General features: G+C 35.7%; 1 protein-coding gene across 1 annotated transcript; it reads left to right on the forward strand.

The window, feature by feature from the left end:
- The first annotated feature begins 8,149 nt into the window (after positions 1-8,149).
- Positions 8,150-13,611, forward strand: LOC112004354 (protein trichome birefringence-like 16). The gene is made up of 6 exons (XM_065761459.1): positions 8,150-8,444; positions 8,955-9,112; positions 9,632-9,841; positions 10,179-10,433; positions 10,987-11,182; positions 12,212-13,611. The coding sequence occupies exons 2-6, from the start codon at positions 8,959-8,961 to the stop codon at positions 13,038-13,040; spliced, it is 1,644 nt and encodes a 547-aa protein (XP_065617531.1). The 5' UTR covers positions 8,150-8,444; positions 8,955-8,958; the 3' UTR covers positions 13,041-13,611.
- Positions 13,612-17,907: the final 4,296 nt, after the last annotated feature.

Raw genomic sequence — 17,907 nt, forward strand, 5'->3', positions numbered from 1 at the left:
AGTAGCAACTGAAAAAGGATCCCACAAGTCACATGCATTAAATCAAAACAATTTTCAGAAATATGAACACTTTTATTGAAAGGTAATCATTTTTGTCTTGCTAGAGGACAAATGTCAAAATGAAAATTATTTACAAAACCATGAAAAGACACTTTATTAATCTTCATCAAAGCCAATTTAGCATTTGATAAATGCCCCAATCTAAGATGCCAAACATGTGGCTAAATAGAATTGACTGAAAACACAGCAAAAGCTGAAGTAGAGATGGATTTACTTTCTTTTAGCAGGTAAAGACCATTGTACTCTCTACCCAGACTAATTGTGCTCCAATGAGCAAGGTCCTAGATGAAGCAAAAAGTACTAAGAAAAATGAGGCAACATAGAACAGATTTGGCTAACTTGCTAACAGATATGAGATTAAAACTAAAAGCTGGAACACAAAGTACATCATATAGAATAAGAGTTTCTGAAATTCTGACAATTCCTATATGGGTTATTAAGGCAATTTCACCAATAGGCAAGTTCACATGTGTGTTTAGAGTAGAAGTTATAGAAGTAAAGCAAGAAATTGAATGTACTATATGGTCAGTAGCACCTATATCTATGACCCAATCAGTGAATGAAAATATATCTTTATTGACTAGTTTTGTAGAGAAAACTAAATGCTTCAAGTTGGAATTAAAGGACAAACCAAAAGTCATTCCTGCCATAGTCTTAAGATAGGAATTAGATGTTGATGGATGGAAAATGGTGGCTGCCAAACCAGTACCAATAGGAACACCAAATGAAGAAGCCACACTAGCAACTCTAGTCATCAAGCTTGGCACTCCATCACCACTATTTACAGTAGCAGCTTGATGCTTATCACCAAAATTAGAGATAGTGTTGAAGAAAGCTAACAATTGCTCATATTAAGCCTTTGTGATTAGACATTGAACTAATCCAAGTGAAGAATACTCAATCATAGCTCCTTAATCATAAGAAACTTGATTAGCATTAGATTTTCCCTTTGGCTTATACCCGGGTGGATATCCATAAAGTTTATAGCACTTATCAATGGTATGCCCAAGCATGTTGCAATGTGTGCATAAAGGCCTTTCCTTTTTGTTGTTTCCTTTAGTCCAATTTGCATTCCCAAAACTATTGCCTTTTGAATTAACATACATAGCAATAGAATCTGGCTCCTTAATCATAAGAAACTTGATTAGCATTAGATTTTCCCTTTGGCTTATACTCGGGTGGATATCCATAAAGTTTATAGCACTTTTCAATGGTATGCCTAAGCATGTTGCAATGTGTACGTAAAGGCCTTTCCTTTTTGTTGTTTCCCTTAGTCCAATTTGCATTCCCAAAACTATTGCCTTTTGAATTAACATACATAGCAATAGAATCTGGTTTTGCTGCAAAGGATCCTCCATGTCCAATGTTCCTATAAGACTCCTCTTGAAGAACTAAGGCATAAACTTTGCTAATTGAAGGAAAAGGCTCATACATCAGAATCTGAGTCCTTATAGTCTCAAAATTCTCATTCAAACCCATCAAAAATCGCATTTGTTAGGTTCGAAGGTCTTAGGATTTTATGTATTTAGAACTTTAATTTGTAATGTTGGCAAACCATGATCAAAACAATGTATTTAGTCTTGTTTAGGCTTACTCAAAATTGGTTTATTATTGTAAAGTTGGAATCGAGTGGCTGCAGAAGTACTTGAGACTTTCGGCCTGGCTCGATCAATCGAAGGATAGACTCGATCGATCGAAAATCGCACAGGTTGACTTTTCTGCAGAATTTCCAACTCAGCCCTACTTCATTAGACATTTAGGGTTTTATGTTTTTACCCTAGGTATATAAACTAAACTCTAGCCACGTTTTTGAGGGTTGCTCCAGTTGTATTGTTGCTCATACATTGCTGTTTTGTGTAAATCTCTTGTGAGATCTAGAGGAGCTTTCCTTTACACAAAGTTTAGGGTTTTCAAGTTAGAGATCTTATCTACATCTTGATGATTAACTTGGTTGCTACCATTGAAGCTTAAAGTATATCAAGCGGGGGTGCTTGTAGCTGATTGAAGAATCCAAGAAAGAAGGAGTCCGTGGATTCGGAGCTTGCACGTGGTCGTGTCAGTAAGTTCTACTGGTGGGTAGCATTAGGAAGTCAAACGGGGAGCTTGTAGTCCTTCTGTATGAATTTCGATTCTTTCGCATAGTGGATTCAGGTTTACCTTGAGGATAGCTAGGTCAAATCCTCCCCAGGTTTTTACCGTGTGGTTTCCTGGGTTATCATATCTTGTGTTCTTTTATTTTCCGCTGCTTTATATCTTGATATGATTATTTGATTGCTTTAACCTAGAATTGCATAATTTGACTAAGTAACAACTTGGCTAATTAATCTAGGCTAACCAATCTGGTTGTGTTTTAAGGGGTCTAAAACCGTTCAGCATTACATAGGCTTTATCATGAGTAGCACTTAGGGTTTTCATTGCTCCACAACTACACTCTGCTAAAGGCTCAAGATTCAACAATTGATCCCATAATCTCTTAAATTTTGTGAAATACTCAGTCACAGACAACTGATTTTGAGTGGTGTGAGAATCTCGCTTTGAAGATTATAAATTTTGGGACCATTTCCTTGTGAAAACAAGTTTTTCAATTCTAACCATATATCTCTAGCAGTGTCATAGTAGATTATACTACTAGATACATCAACATGCATTGAATTGATAAGCCAAGAAAGTGCCATCGTATTGCAGCTTTACCATCGTATTGTACAATAGTGTTTCATTATATACATGACAGCCTAATTATAACAAGCCACGTGTATCATAAACTCCAAATCTATGTATGAAGACTTCATGGTAAGGTATTGCCTCAATGGTTTCTAGCACATCCCTACAAGCCTACTGGTGCTCTATATCTGAAGCTTTTGCTGCATGTTTGCTCCACAATTATTTATTGTTGTAGCTGTCCTTGTTTGCTAGTGATGATGCTATAGTGCTTATACTAGCATCAGTATAGCTACCAACTATCTCTTAGCTTTGTTGGCCTGCTCCACCATTAGATTGCTGCCATGCACTAGTCCCAATAGATAATTCCTTAAGCCTTGAGCAAATTGTATCAGTTTTAACAACATCACTAGGGATGTCATCTAACCAGAAACAAGGGCAAGGGGAAAACTTTGTTGCCTTGGCCAGTTTATTCGCCACAGCATTCCCTTGACGTTTTAGATGGATAAAAGATACTGAAGCAAAATTCAAAGCTAGACTTTTAACATCATCAATAATATGACAAAGGAGCTTAGACATGGTGAGGCTGAATTGAGCACCTTTGTAATTGTTTCGGAGTCACCTTCAAACACTACCTCTTCAAGTCCGAGCTGTATCGCATAAAGTACTATTGATTTGCAAGCTAGAGCCTCCACTTCATCAACAGTCATGGGAAGACAGCACCTATCCGAGAGTGCACCTTGGATTGTTCCACTTAAGTTTCTAATTACCACACCAATTCCTGCTTGTTTGGAGTCATGGAATAGAGCACCATCATAGTTTACTTTGGACTGTGTGTGTTAAGGAAGAGACCAATGAGTAGGACCCGCTAGAATTGGCTCAGGTATGGCAAGATCCTGTGCTGCTTGGAACTCTTATAGCCTATCACATATGTCCTGGTAGATCTGGTTGAAAGGGAGTGAGCTGGACTGCTTGCTCGTTGTATTTCTTTTGTGCCATATACTACATGCAACATAAGCAAATCTCTCAGCCAATTTGGGTACCTCAGAGTTTATGATACCTGTCCACAAGTCTCTAAAATTCACATATCAGGTAGATAGCTGATTTCTGAGGTAATGTTCTTTCCACCAAACCTCTTTGAGCACTTGGCAGCCCCAAAACACGTGAATTGTGTCTTCAACTTCCTCATTGCAGTGGACACAGGTTGCTGTCTTCAACTTCCTCAGCCAATTCGGGTTATGTTGGGTTTTATATATTTTGTCAAGTTTGTGGGTTTGATGTATACTCCTAATTGGAAGTATATAAAATATTTATATTTTTAACCGGGATGAAGATGATGGAAAAATTGAAGGATAAACGTAAATTACTATTATGTCCATTTATTGAATGATAACTATTATGTTTTGTGGCCAAAATGACACAATAACATTGTTTACCGAAATATATATCAATCTACTACTGTTTCGAAAACATGTAGGAATCTACCAATTTTTGGGTACTCGAGTTTGGGGAACTCAACTTTTCCATGGTACTCGAGTTCATGGAAAAAATTTGAAATTTTTTTATAGTACTCGAGTTCCATCAAAAACTTTCCGGAAAATTTGAAAGCTATTTTTTGAAAGAACTTGAGTTCATGAAACTCGAGTACCATGGAAAACTAGAATTCTCCAAACTCAAGTACTCAAAAAGTGATAGATCTCTACATTTTTGCAAAACAGTGATATTTGGCCATTTTGGCCATGTTTTTGTTATTAATGTAGAAGGGTGGGAAACTAGGCTCCATTTGGTTAGGTGGATTTAGAGAGGATGAAAAAAAATAGAGAGGGAAATAAATTTATTAGGGTGTTCAATTAGGTGGATTTGTGGAAGGAAAACTAGTGAGTCTCGAGTGTTTTCTCCCTAGGCCCTCCAAAATGTTTCTCTCCAAATTGGGGAGAAAACTAGAGAGAAAAAAAGGAACACAAAAATATGTTGCTTTTTCAGATCACAATGCCCTTTTGTGCAACGTAGCCAGCCAAATAGAGCCTTAGTGACAATTTTCTACTTTCCTTCCCATTACCTTTTTTTCTCCTCTTATCTCTAAAATTTGGGAGATAAAACAAAGAGTGGACCCTGATTGAAAACTTCATCCATCTCATTTTATTTTCTCTCTTTTCATTCCAACCATATAACAAAAAACTATATTTCCCCATTCCTTTTCTTTCATGTATTTTTCATTCTCTCCCTTTTCACTCCAGCCAAACATAGTGTGAGAGAAAAAGAAAAAGAGAAGACAAATGCTTAGTTGTTCCCCTTATTTGGATGTTTTAAGAATTAATTAAAGGACAGAGGTGAGAGGAGTGGTAATACAAATTGCCAATTTTTTTTTTTTTTTTTGTTACCATATTATAAAAACTCCCTAACTAATTTTCACCACTAGTCATGCGACACTCACATGATTTCTTTCGTCCATAAGAGCTAATGAAAAATTGTCACAAGAGTTAATTTGGTGGATATGAAAGTGTCATGGAGTTAAAGGAGTAATTGAAACTTCAAGGCGTGATTTTGCAACTAACCCAAACCACATAGGGTGTTTTTGCATTTATGCCTAAATTTAATGCATATATGTGTTTGAATATAATTTGAGAACTTAATATATTACACTTAAGTAATTGTACCTAAGTGCATAGGAGTGTAAATGAACAAGCATTAGCTATTCCTCATAAGGAGAGTGCATATGTGTGTAAATGATTCAAGCTATTTAGGAGCATCTCGAGCTCGATTTGAAATTATTTTTTATATAATTTATGTAACAAATGAGTCAAGTTCAAATGCAAATTTAAGGTATTAAAAAACATAGATCAAAGATAATAATATGTTTGTTAATAAGCTCATAAGCATGAGACTCTATTTAATATATATATATATATATGTGTGTGTGTGTGTGTGTGTGTGTGTGTAGGGGGGAGGGCCCAGATAATCAGTACCGGCCTACTTAACTAAGGCCCAAGATTGGCCTAAGTAGCCAAAGCCAATCCATAAGATGGAAATGGACCCAAACTTAGTTGGAGTGAGCCCAGCCCAACGATACGTATGTTGGGATTAAGAAATTATTGTTTGGGGGAATTCCAGTGTTCGGCCCACAATTGATTGATGAGGTGGTGGGAAATCCACGATGAAATGATTAAATTTAAGTCAGTTAATAAGAGTTATTAGTGCCTTTGAGGAGTTTGCTATTGAATATTATTTGGTGTCTGGAACAAGTTTCAGGAGAATTCTTAGAAAAAACATAATGATTTCTTGGGATTCTGGAAGAAAGTGGGATTGCATGGAAACTGGTGAAACAGTAATGATTTGAACCCCACTAAGGAGAGACTATATAAGGGGAGTGAGGGTAGACAATGAATGAGGTTTTTTTGGAAAATTTGGGAAAAAAGGGGGAAAGAGAGAAAACAAAGGGTGTGAGTAAGAGAGGGAGAAGAACGATCAAAGGGGAAAGGGGTGTTGGTCCAAAAACTCACGGAGATAATACAAATTGGGCTGTCCAATTTGTGTTTGAAGCCATTCCCCGTAAGATTGTTTGGAAACCTACTAATAAATAAATTGGGAGCCCAAATCCTTTGTTCAAGACATCAGCTCTCACAGGTTTGGGGACCACAATACACACACACGTATAAATGTTTAAAATATACTTATATAGACTTGAGATTGTATTATGTAAGTTTATAAAAAAGTTCATAAGATTCCAAATTATCACTTATCATTCATTGATGATATAATAGTCTATTTTGTAGCCAAATTATATACAATTTTATTAGTTAAGGTGTACTATTACAGGGTAACTCAATTTATAATGAGGTTAAGGCGACAATTTTTTAATGAGCTTTTTAAATACTAAATAAGTAAATATCAATTAAATATTATTTATTTGACTTTCTATTATATATATATATATATATATATATGTGTTTGTATGTATGTAAGGACTCAAATTGAGCCAAGGCCTAAAAGGTATGAACAATGGCCCAACAAGCTCACAACAATAGATTTGATAGAGAGTGGGTTTAATAAATGAAGACTTAGTGAGTTAAATGTGAATCATAGTGAGTTGGTTTAGTATTGGAATAATTGAGAAGTACAATTTGAAGAGAAAAATGCTCCTCGGTCAAGTCCGAGGAAGATATGTTCTTATGTATATATTTTAGACTTACACAGATATTTAGAGTTCTTAGTTACATTTAGTTCTTTTCTTTCTTTTTCTTCCTTTTCAGATGATCCCCCATGTAGAGGAATCCTTTTTTCTTTTATACTCCCTATCCTTTTTTCATCTTAGCCTTTCACTTGTTGATCAAATAACCCATCTTCCTAATACTTGTCCCATCATAACTTTCTTGCAGTCTTTGTGTGCAGCTATAAGGCTAGAAGTCACTGTTTAGGCATCACCTCCACATTAATGCAGCCAGTTAGTTAGGTGTAAAGCATTCAATGTGGTGGTAGCAGCTTTCTTCCTAGACATTTCTCAATTCTCTGTTGACTCACCCCTCTCTGAAGCTTATCCTCCCAAGCATGGTTGCCCATTGCCTAGTTCTTGCTGGGTGGTCGAACCTCAAGCTTCCACTCTGTTTCCCGAGGAAGTTTGGTTCCTCGGACAACATCACCTACTTGTTGTGACTAGCCCTCATCCTCGGCCTAATAGCCTACTTGCCCTTATTAATACTTGTTTGTCCTCGGGATCTTTGGCATCCTTGGGTGTGGCTCATGGCCTAATAACCTTATCTAAGTATCTTATCCCTACAATATATATATATATATATATATATATTTGGTGAAATAGTTTATAGTTTTAATTGAGTTTGATTTTTATTGGATCAATATTTTGGGGGATTTTTTTAGAAGCAGGAAAAAAAAAATGCAAAATCCACCCATATTTTTTCTTTAAAAAAAAAAACATTATCATTTTACCACTTTTTAAAGGCCTTTTACTTATACAATTGGGGCAATTTTAAAATATTTTTTTGGTACAAGTGGGTCCTTAGGAGAAAATACACCATGCATCAAATGCATGTTTCCTTTCTTTCACATGTAGGTAGGCTCCACACGTATAAGGTCCACCTCCATGTGAGAGAGAGGAAACATGTATCTGATGCATGGTATACCATCTCGGTCTTTAGGTCTATGCCTTGAGCCGGCAGTTCACTGTCATAATTTTTTGTGTTCTTATTTTCTTTTAGACCCAAAAAAAAGCTTGTCCTAAAAGCTACACGTCGTTTTTGGGGAAAAACTGTGGCAGGCAGGGTATGTCATTATTTGTCACCATCCAGACATATGTCATATGGTCTTCATCTTAATCATGTTTGTTATTGTGTGACTTTGATTTATGAAATATTAAAACACGAAAAGAATGGAATGAAAATTACAAAGTGATATTTTAATGTGTAACTCTATTTGTGCCTTGCATTTTTGCACCAAACAGCTCCTCCAAAGCGTGTCGGGTCGTGCCCATCTCCTTCACTTTGAAAGACTTTTCCGCGTTTTTCGCTTCTCTCTTCTTCTTCTTTGTTCTCCTCCTTCACGGGGTCCTCTCTCTCTTTCTCTCTCTCTCAAAAAGTCCTCCATTTCCAAACTCTGTAAACCCCATTTCAGCATAGAACTTTCTTCTTTTGGTAACTATATTCATAAATATTTTCCTCAGAGCTTAATGTTTTAAATCACATCATACCTGGAGTACTGATTTCCGTTAATTTTCGGTAAATTTCTTTCCTTTATTGCCTTTTGCATTCCAATTGTGGAAACCCAGTTCTTGTATTTCCTTTTTTATTTAATTATTATGGTCCTTTCTGAGTCATAATTTGCCGACCCGTAATTTCAATGTTTCTAAATTTGCTTTACTTAAATGATAGTAATAGTAATAATCTTATGAAAAAAAAAATGATAGTAATATTATTCTTATATCGTCACCTTTTGTTTTGTGTCTGATCTCTCTTTGGTTTGCATGCTAATAATTATTATTAAGATTACCAAAAAAAATTATTATTACAAAATAATGATGGTGAACTATAGATATAGTTTCCGATCCGAAATGGGTCTATTAAACGATGACCACTTGCAATGAATGATTTAAATTTCTTAAATTTATTTTCGAGTTTAGTTACATTTTTTTTTATACAATTTTTGCATTGCTAATGGGTAACATGTTGTGCATGTTTTAGATCATTGCATTTTGAACCTTGTGTTGCTGTTTTCTAATGTGGATATAGGAATATGATGAAAGGAAGTTTGTATGGTTTGAGGGCTAGAGAGCTCGCTATGGTAACCATTGTGCTTATGTGCATAACTTTTCTTATATGGGCATGGGAGAAAACCCCGCTTCTTACCGCCTTCTTGCCACCGCAAACTCATTTGCAGTTGACTCCAGGTTAGCCTTCACTTCTATATATGTTCAGTTTTCTATATAAACACATTTGTTAATTGTTATTATTACAATGAGTTTTATTTAAATAAAGTCTCAAATAAGAAACCGGGGTTTAAATCCGTCCAATGGCAATTGGTGGCTTGTCTTTGTGGTAATTAGTAGGTATATTTGAACCTAAAGCATCTTTTCTGATTGGTTCCTTTTAGTGTTGATAGGATCTGATCCCACGACCCTTATGAAACTTTACTAGTTGAACTAACTAGAATCCACAGGATTGAGGGCGATACTAAAAGAATAGAAATCTTCTAGCTGTTTAAATTGAGGATTTGTTGGTCTATGTTGTGTTAAAGAATGATAAAACTGAAAACTGAATCTGGATTTTGGATAATTTTCTGGAAAGGATGTGATAATTGTGAAAATGAGGAGTCTCTCAGTATGATTATTCTTTGAATGAAATACTATTATTGACTATTAATTTTGCTATTTTAGTATTTCTTTTTTGTTCACTGTTTGTTTTTGCAGATATTATTGTGAGTAAACCTGTAGCTGGCGTGGTATTTTCAGAATCACAAATTATTGTGGGCAAAGATGTGTCATCATTTCCAGAAAAATTGACTGAAAATGATGAAGAACTGAATCTGGATTTAGCAGATCCAGAGAATTCTGTGCGAAGCTCTCCTACAAGGCAAGAGATAAACAGCGATTTACCAACCACCACTGATCAGAATGGGGGTAAGATTTGCATCTCTTTTGTTTTTTTAGTATAAAAAAAGTTTGTTCAATCTAAAGTATACCATTGTTTTGCTGATTGGATACCTACATGTCCTCCTTTTGTTTTTCAAACTTTTTATGTCATTAGATCAAATTACAAACATCTCTTTTTGCTCAAGTTCTTTCTGGCTTATAACGGTAGTATTTCAAAATGATTTTCACCCCTGTATGTTCTAATTGTTATATTGAAAAATCGATTGGAGAATTGTTCTTCTTGATGTCAATATTCCTGTCCATACATTATAGACATCTTGATAAATTTGGGACTTAATTTTTGTGTTTTATTGTGCTCATGTAGAAATCCGCACAAATGTATCAGAAGGAGAAGAAGAAGCAAAAGACAAACAGATCCAGGAAGCAGAAAAAAAGGGTGGCGTAGAAGGCCCTACAAGTCCAACAGAAGTAGAAGGAAAACATCTTAAAATGGTAGATCAAAATTCGAAACAAGTAGGACCAATTTTGGATATGGTAACAAGAACGGGTTCCCCATCTAGTAGCTCTGTAGTTGGGGGGAAAGATGATAGGAATTTGACAATACTTAAGGAAAATCAAGGTAGAGTTTTGTTTTTATTTTACTAATTGGTTGTGTCTTATGGATTCTAGTTCCCAAACTCTTCAAACTTACAGAAGACTTGGTGAAGAATATCTATGAAGATTAGTTTGTTTGTCTCTACGAGAAAATGGTGTGATGCTCCTCAACGTAGACTTTAATTTGAGTTTCTGCTAACCACAGCTTAGTGAAATGTCCCTTAATCTAAGCTAGAAATTCTGACAAAGGTGACCCCATTTTGGACAGTCTATTGTTAGCTGCTTCTTTTTGAGAGGTGGCCTTATAATTCGAGTACAGTATAACAAGTTATTAACAACAGCAGCTTGTGAGGGAAGCACAGATTACATTAGTGCACAGAAATGTAATAAACATTGAGATGTTTACATGGTTCTCTTTGACAAATTGGCGTAATGGTTTTGAAAACATGTATGACATGATTATATTATTCTCAGATTTTATACCTTATGATTGCTGTTTTAAAACCTTGATGATATTGATTCATTTGCTCTGTGTTCTACATATATTCATGGTTGTGTCTTTTCTGAACTTACTCCAGCTTGTAACTATGCAAAAGGAAAGTGGGTTCCCGACAATAATCGGCCTTTATATTCTGGGTTTGATTGTAAGCAATGGCTGTCAGGGATGTGGGCCTGCCGGTTAACACAGCGAACAGATTTTGCCTATGAGAAGCTTCGGTGGCAGCCTAAATATTGTCAGATGGAAGAATTTGAAGGGTCTAAATTCTTGAGGAAGTATGTTATAACTTTTTATTTAAAATTTGAATTAAAATAGTTAAGACTTATTACTAATTTTTTTTTTTTTTTTATGAGAAGACTTATTACTATTTTATTTGGTTAATGGCTATAGTTCAATGAACCATTTAATTTTCAAGGTGTGCTTTTTGTTCATTGCACAAAGTTTTCCTCCAAACTAGGTTGGAGGAATCTCCAACCCATTATATGGTGCTTTTAAAGACCATTCACATGTATCGCATGATTATATCACGAGTCATTAATTCATTTAAACAAGTCACATAGTCATGTGACTAAAAGTAGACGTTGGTGGTCTTATGAACTGTCACATGGTGGGTTGGAAGAAATTTCCTCCAAACTGATTTGGAGGAAAATTATGTCCTTTGTTTTGGCCTGGCCAAATTAAGCTATGCTAGGAGAAACTGATCTTTTATAATCTTTTCCTTTTAGATTCAACCCATGCTTGGCCCAACTGACTGTTTTTTTAAGTGTGGGGTTTTCCTAGATAGATCTCTTCCTTATGACTTGCAGTGGGTAGCATTTGGTTGAGAGATATGGTAACTTAATCTTCCTAGAAATTTAGTTTTAGTGATATCACTACTGCTGGTTCTTAAACTATGGTTCTTAAACTACCCAACCCTGCCAACACATGATTATCACCATTTCCTCTCTTTACCTGGGTTGGCATGACAATGTGATTTTCTCCACCTCATACTCCACCTTTCTTCTGCACATCAAATTACTGCTTTAATTGTGTCAGGCTATTGGGTCACAGCTCAGTGCTGGAGGGCACACTGGTCAGCCCAAGTTGCAGATTCTTGGGCTGGGCATACCAGAACCCAAAACACCCCCTTCTCCCCATTCTGTTCTCCACTGTCTTCTCCCACTCTCGGGAAGTTCGGATCACTTATGTTTATGTACTTGTTTGCTTTGGTTCAAAGTTTACAGGAATTGTTGCTTTACTTTTTGCTTTGTTTATGTATAGCCTAAATATATATGCTGATGTGATGATTGTATTAATACATTCAGGATGCAAGGAAAAACTCTAGCTTTTGTTGGAGATTCATTGGGCCGGCAGCAGTACCAGTCTTTAATGTGCATGATCACTGGTGGTAAGGAGAGACATGATGTCATAGATGTCGGAAATGAATATGGAATAATCCAAGCTCATGGTAATGCTCGTCCAAATGGCTGGGCATATCGGTTCCCAAGCACCAACACCACCATACTCTACTACTGGTCAGCAAGCCTCTGTGATGTGGAACCCATTGATAAGACAAACCCCACCACTGATTATGCCATGCACCTTGATCGGCCGCCAGCATTCTTGCGTCAATTTCTTCACAAATTTGATGTTCTAGTACTCAACACAGGACACCATTGGAATCGAGGAAAGCTTAAAGCCAACAAATGGGTAATGTATGTTGGGGGTGTACCAAATACCAACAAGGATTTAGCAATGATTTGGAAGGCCAAGAATTTGACAATTTACAGCATTGTGGATTGGGTGAACTCACAACTGCCAAAATATCCAGGGTTGAAAGCCTTCTACAGGACCATCTCACCTAGGCATTTTGTTGGTGGGGACTGGAACACAGGTGGGAGTTGTGATAAGACTACCCCTATGTCAGTGGGAATAGAAGTATTACAAGATAAGTCCAGTGATGAAAGTGCTGCAGGTGCAGTGAAGGGAACTGGGGTTAAGCTCTTGGACATAACAGCTCTTTCCCAGCTCAGAGATGAGGGTCATATGTCCCGGTTTAGCCAAAGTGCCAGTTCAGGAGTGCAAGATTGTCTGCATTGGTGTCTACCTGGTGTTCCTGATACATGGAACGAAATCCTTTTTGCACAAATTTAGTCCATTGTAATAGGTGGTTAATGAAGAATACTACAGTGTGGCTTTAGCAGGTTTGGCTCTGCCTTTCCACGGCTTGGGTAAAGATTACCATCCGAAGATTCTGAACAACATGCTATTCCACAAGATGCAGTGACACGGGATGAGACTAAATTCTATAGTGGAGTTTATTTGCCGACCAATCTGTTGACAAAATTGCATTCAAATGCTTAATAGGTTTGTTCTTTTTAGTCATGTGGACTATTATTAGTCCCTGCAGTCCACATGTTTGTAGATGCAGCCCCTTCTGTTTGTAGGTTAGTTTTTTTGCCTTTTGATGGTGCATTTCACTTCCTAAATTGGGGTTTGTGGGCAAAACGCCACTATAGAAGTGTGAGAAGGCCTTTCCTTCAAATGAATTTTGGATTATCTTCAGATAAGTTGATGCTAAATGCTAGTAGTGTGAAAAGAAATAAAAGGCTATAGGAGCAACGAACAGATACAAAATTGGGCTTGAAATCATGGCAAAAACTGTATGCAAAATTGTACCCTATTTGAGTTTTATTGGTCAATACAACTAGGTGTTCAACTTCAATTGGAGAACTTATGGCATGTTTGGATGTTTAAAAAAGGAGGGGGAGTAAAGTAGAGGAAGGGAGAGTAATGCAATTACCTTATTTGGAAGTTTTTTAAAGAATGAGGGGGAGGGGTTTGGAGGAGTTTGGAGGGGTTTGGACTCTCTCTAGCCTCCCAATTTTAAATCCCTCAAATTGAAGAGATTTGGAAGGGGAGTAGAGTACATAAACTATTGATTAAGTAAATTACCTAATTTGCCCTTATTATATTAACAAAATTACACAAGGGGAAGGGCTAATTACTCCCTTCCCCCTTACTAATTTTAAAAACATCCAAATAAGGTGGAGGTGAATTATTCTCCTCTACTCTCCTCTCCACTACTCCCCTTCCCTTTACTCCCCTCTACTCTCCTCCCTCTCTAAACTTCCAAACAAGCCATTAATATATTTAAGTTTTACCCAATTTTATATGTTAGTATCATTTTTGTACCTAAGAAAAATGTTGCTATTAGCAAACAAAGTGTTTTGAAGCATTTACAACTGGCAACCTAAACAGAAAATCTGTAACTTGAGGTTAGAGAGCTATTCACGGTTGTGCCTAGTGCCAACCCATTCACATTTCCAACTCCAACATAAAACAAAACATTTTTACATGAAGTATACATACAGATAAGAATTGGGGCCACGGTCTCTGTAGAGGAGCAGACAACAGCTACAAACACACCCAAAAAATGCCTAAAAAGATGCCTTGACTAGTGGCTACCCTGTGAGTCTCCACAAATCCTTGTGGAGATGATGAGCTGGTCAAGTTGACTTTTCTTATGTTGGGTCTTTGGAGTTTGAGTTTTGGAGTTTGGACACCTTCAAATTTATCTTCATCATCAACACAGGGAATGTGGATTGGAGATATATATATATATATATATATATAATATTATTCATGTGAATTGGAGCACCAGCTGTTGGGAAACCATGACTCATTAATAAATGAAATGACTGCTCGATTGTTATTGGCCATGCCTCACAAGATATCCATCAATCATCATCATCATCATCATGATTTCTTTATTTGCTAATTCGTGTCAAATTCAAACTAGTGATATGGCAGCACTAGATTGTCTGTCTTTGGTGTCAAATTCAAACTAGTGATATGGCTGCACTAGAGTGTCTGTCTTTGGCACAATTGTGCCACAATTGATGCGCCAAATTTCCCTTGGCACAATGGTAGATTGTCTAAATGTTGTAACCAACAGATAAATTATTTGAATTTAGTTCAATGATAGAATAAGTCTCTTAAATAAATTAGTATTGTTATTTATTTATTATATACAAACTAGTGTGTAACTCTGTGCATATGCACGGTTACATTTAAAAACAATCATAATTATACATACATACATACATATAAATATATATATATATATATATATATATATATATAATTTAGAAAAATTTGATGGAACATATGCGCAAAATTAAACTCTAATTAAAATTTAATTTAGAATCTAATTGAATTTAGACTCTTTAATTTTTGCACCTAATAATTCACTTAGAAACACAAATTTAAAAATTAGATGAGACACATGGCACAAAATTAGACTTCAGTTTAGAATTTAACTGGATTTTCTCTTAATTTTGACTATTAATATATATATATATATATATGACATATAAACTTGAATTTTTTTTAGTTATACAAAAAAAAAGGCTCATAAATATAAAATCATTCAAAAATTATATTCTTTTATAGTTCATTTATATTGGACTCATCGTTTTTTACACTAAATTAACTCATTTGACACAAAATTTTAAAAACTTAGATTAGATGGGACACATGACACAAAATTAAACTCTAATTGAAATCTAATTTTTACATTGAATTAACTCACTTGGCACAAAAATTCAAAAACTTAGATTAGATGAGACACATGACATAAAATTAGACTCTAATTTAATTCCAATTTGAAATCTAGTTGGATTTTCTCTCAACTTTACCTATTATTATTATTATATATATATGATTAATTCTTATGCTTTAGGATAAGATTAGTTCCTATGTTATAGGATTTATTGATGAGATTACCTCATCTTGTCTTGGCTATTTATGTACCTTATAAATGCATTAATGAGAATTAAGCCGGATTAAACTCAAAAGAAGTCTATTTCTTTCTTTAAATGTTTAGAAGATTAGTCATCTTGAATTGACTAAACTATTAATTTATATTTTATTTTTTTCTAGTTCACAACACTAAACCTCTTGCTACAACCTTTTGAGTTAACCTAATGATTTTTAAGGTCTAATGAGGTTTTAATATTGAAACTTTTGACCAATAACTTTTGGGAGAGTAGTTTTAGATTCTCAAAAAGTTTTTTATGACTTTTTTTATTATAGAAAATAACAATATGTTGTTAACCCTATAGCTTGAACCCTTCCCCTCTAAACCCCCAAGCAATGGAGAGGTGCCAATTCAACTACAAGACCTTTGGCATGTTCTTGATGACCTAATTAGGGGAAAGAAAAGGAAAATATAAAAATATAATTTAGAATTTATTTTGTTATTAATATGCTATTAATGACATTCATTATCAAGTCTTGAATAATAAAATTGGTGTGAGAGTGCTTTTTTCTTAGCACACAGGCCCAAGTAGAGACAAGGATCTCAGGCCAAATACTTGTTGTTTTGGTGGACTGGGCTTGGTTCACCGCAGCTAAATAGGGGCTGATTACGAACCAAGTTGTGCGCAAGTCACATAAATCTCCTCAAGGCAAAATTGCGATTCCTCTTGAGTAATAAAATACTATTATAAGTGTTTTAGTGTCATAAAATGACCGTTTACTCTTATGAAACAAGTAAAATAAGTATTCATAATATTCACATTGAGAAAGAGGTTGAAATATAATATTTAAGACTTATCTTTTATTGTATAAACATTTAAAAGAGTTCCTTCACTCGGTACCCCGGGCGTACTGTCGTGGGATCCCGAGTGTACCAGGCCTGTAAGAACCTAGAATACTGATTCTCTGAACTATATGATATTTCTCCATGCTTATTATGCAATAGAGTTTTGTCATTTCCCTTTACCTCTATAGGTCTTGCATAAAAACACACTATACAATACACATATCTTCAAATAATTGTTAGTTTCTTAGATTAGGATATATATTTTAATACATATACATATATGTAAATGAATTTCATGAGAATGATTCAGCCACGAGGATCCTGACCCTAATTCTCACAGACTTAGTGCATTTGCACAAGACTTGTGGGATTTGGAACTCAAGTCCAAGTGGCTTTGCTTAGGCATTGCCTTCCAAGATAGTTAGGTGAGGAGGATTTTTGTGGGAGAGAGTGATATTTGATGTGTGCATGTTTTGACATATGTTTCTTTAGAGGCTAAGTGTGTCCAAGGCCCAAGTTGGAGTGAGGACCCCGGTAAAAAGACTCAGCTTTTGGCTGAGTAAAAGGAAAACTAGCAAGCAAGAATATATATATTGAGCGGCAAGAAAGCAGCAAAGGAAAACAATGTAATAAAGAAACACACGAAATAACTGTTAAGGATCCTCCAATCAGTATGAAATATTTCATTATTTTTTTTAATTGTGGATTACAATATGCTCACTAAGATGTGATACAAGGTTCAAATAAGTTCAAAAATCACAGACTTAGATGGCTATCTAAGCATCTAAGACTTGCAAAGTTTGAATCATTTTGAATCCAAGTATGTACTAGTGGCTGTTTCTAGGATACTGGGAGATATTTCCCAACTTTCTTTAAATTTTGACAAAGTTTTCTCAGTGATTCTATTATGATTTTACTATTGCTGAATCCCCCTTGATGTTGGCTACTTCCCCCCTTTTATAATGTCATTCTAGGGTTCAATGTACCATTGATTCTCCCCCCTTGGCTCCCTGGGTATTAGAGCCCCTATTATGCCAGCCATTCTGATGGCTGGTTCTTTCCTTGTTTCTTATTTTTTTTTTTTTTCTCTTTTCGTGCTGTTTCCCTAAAAGTCACTTGCTGACTTTCCATTCCGGGGCGTCCTTGGGCAACTGACCTTCAATCTCTTTTCTTTCAAGGGTTCTTACCTTTTAGGCTCAGCTTTTGGCCGTCCTTCCTGCTATCATTTTTCCTAGCTGAGCAAAATCCATTCCTGCTGAGTTGAAGGTTTTTCCAGCCATTTCCCCTTATAGTTCTTCATTCTGGGTTCCCTGAGGTACTAGCCTTTTGTTCATGAATTGTCACTTTCCAAGCTTTCTGGTTCTTTGCTGCACCACTGGGTGCTTGAGAAGGACATATCTGTTCTTTGTTTCT

This window comes from Quercus suber, unplaced genomic scaffold (genome assembly GCF_002906115.3).
Source record: "Quercus suber isolate HL8 unplaced genomic scaffold, Cork oak 2.0 scaffold_19, whole genome shotgun sequence".
Classification (NCBI taxonomy): domain Eukaryota; kingdom Viridiplantae; phylum Streptophyta; class Magnoliopsida; order Fagales; family Fagaceae; genus Quercus; species Quercus suber.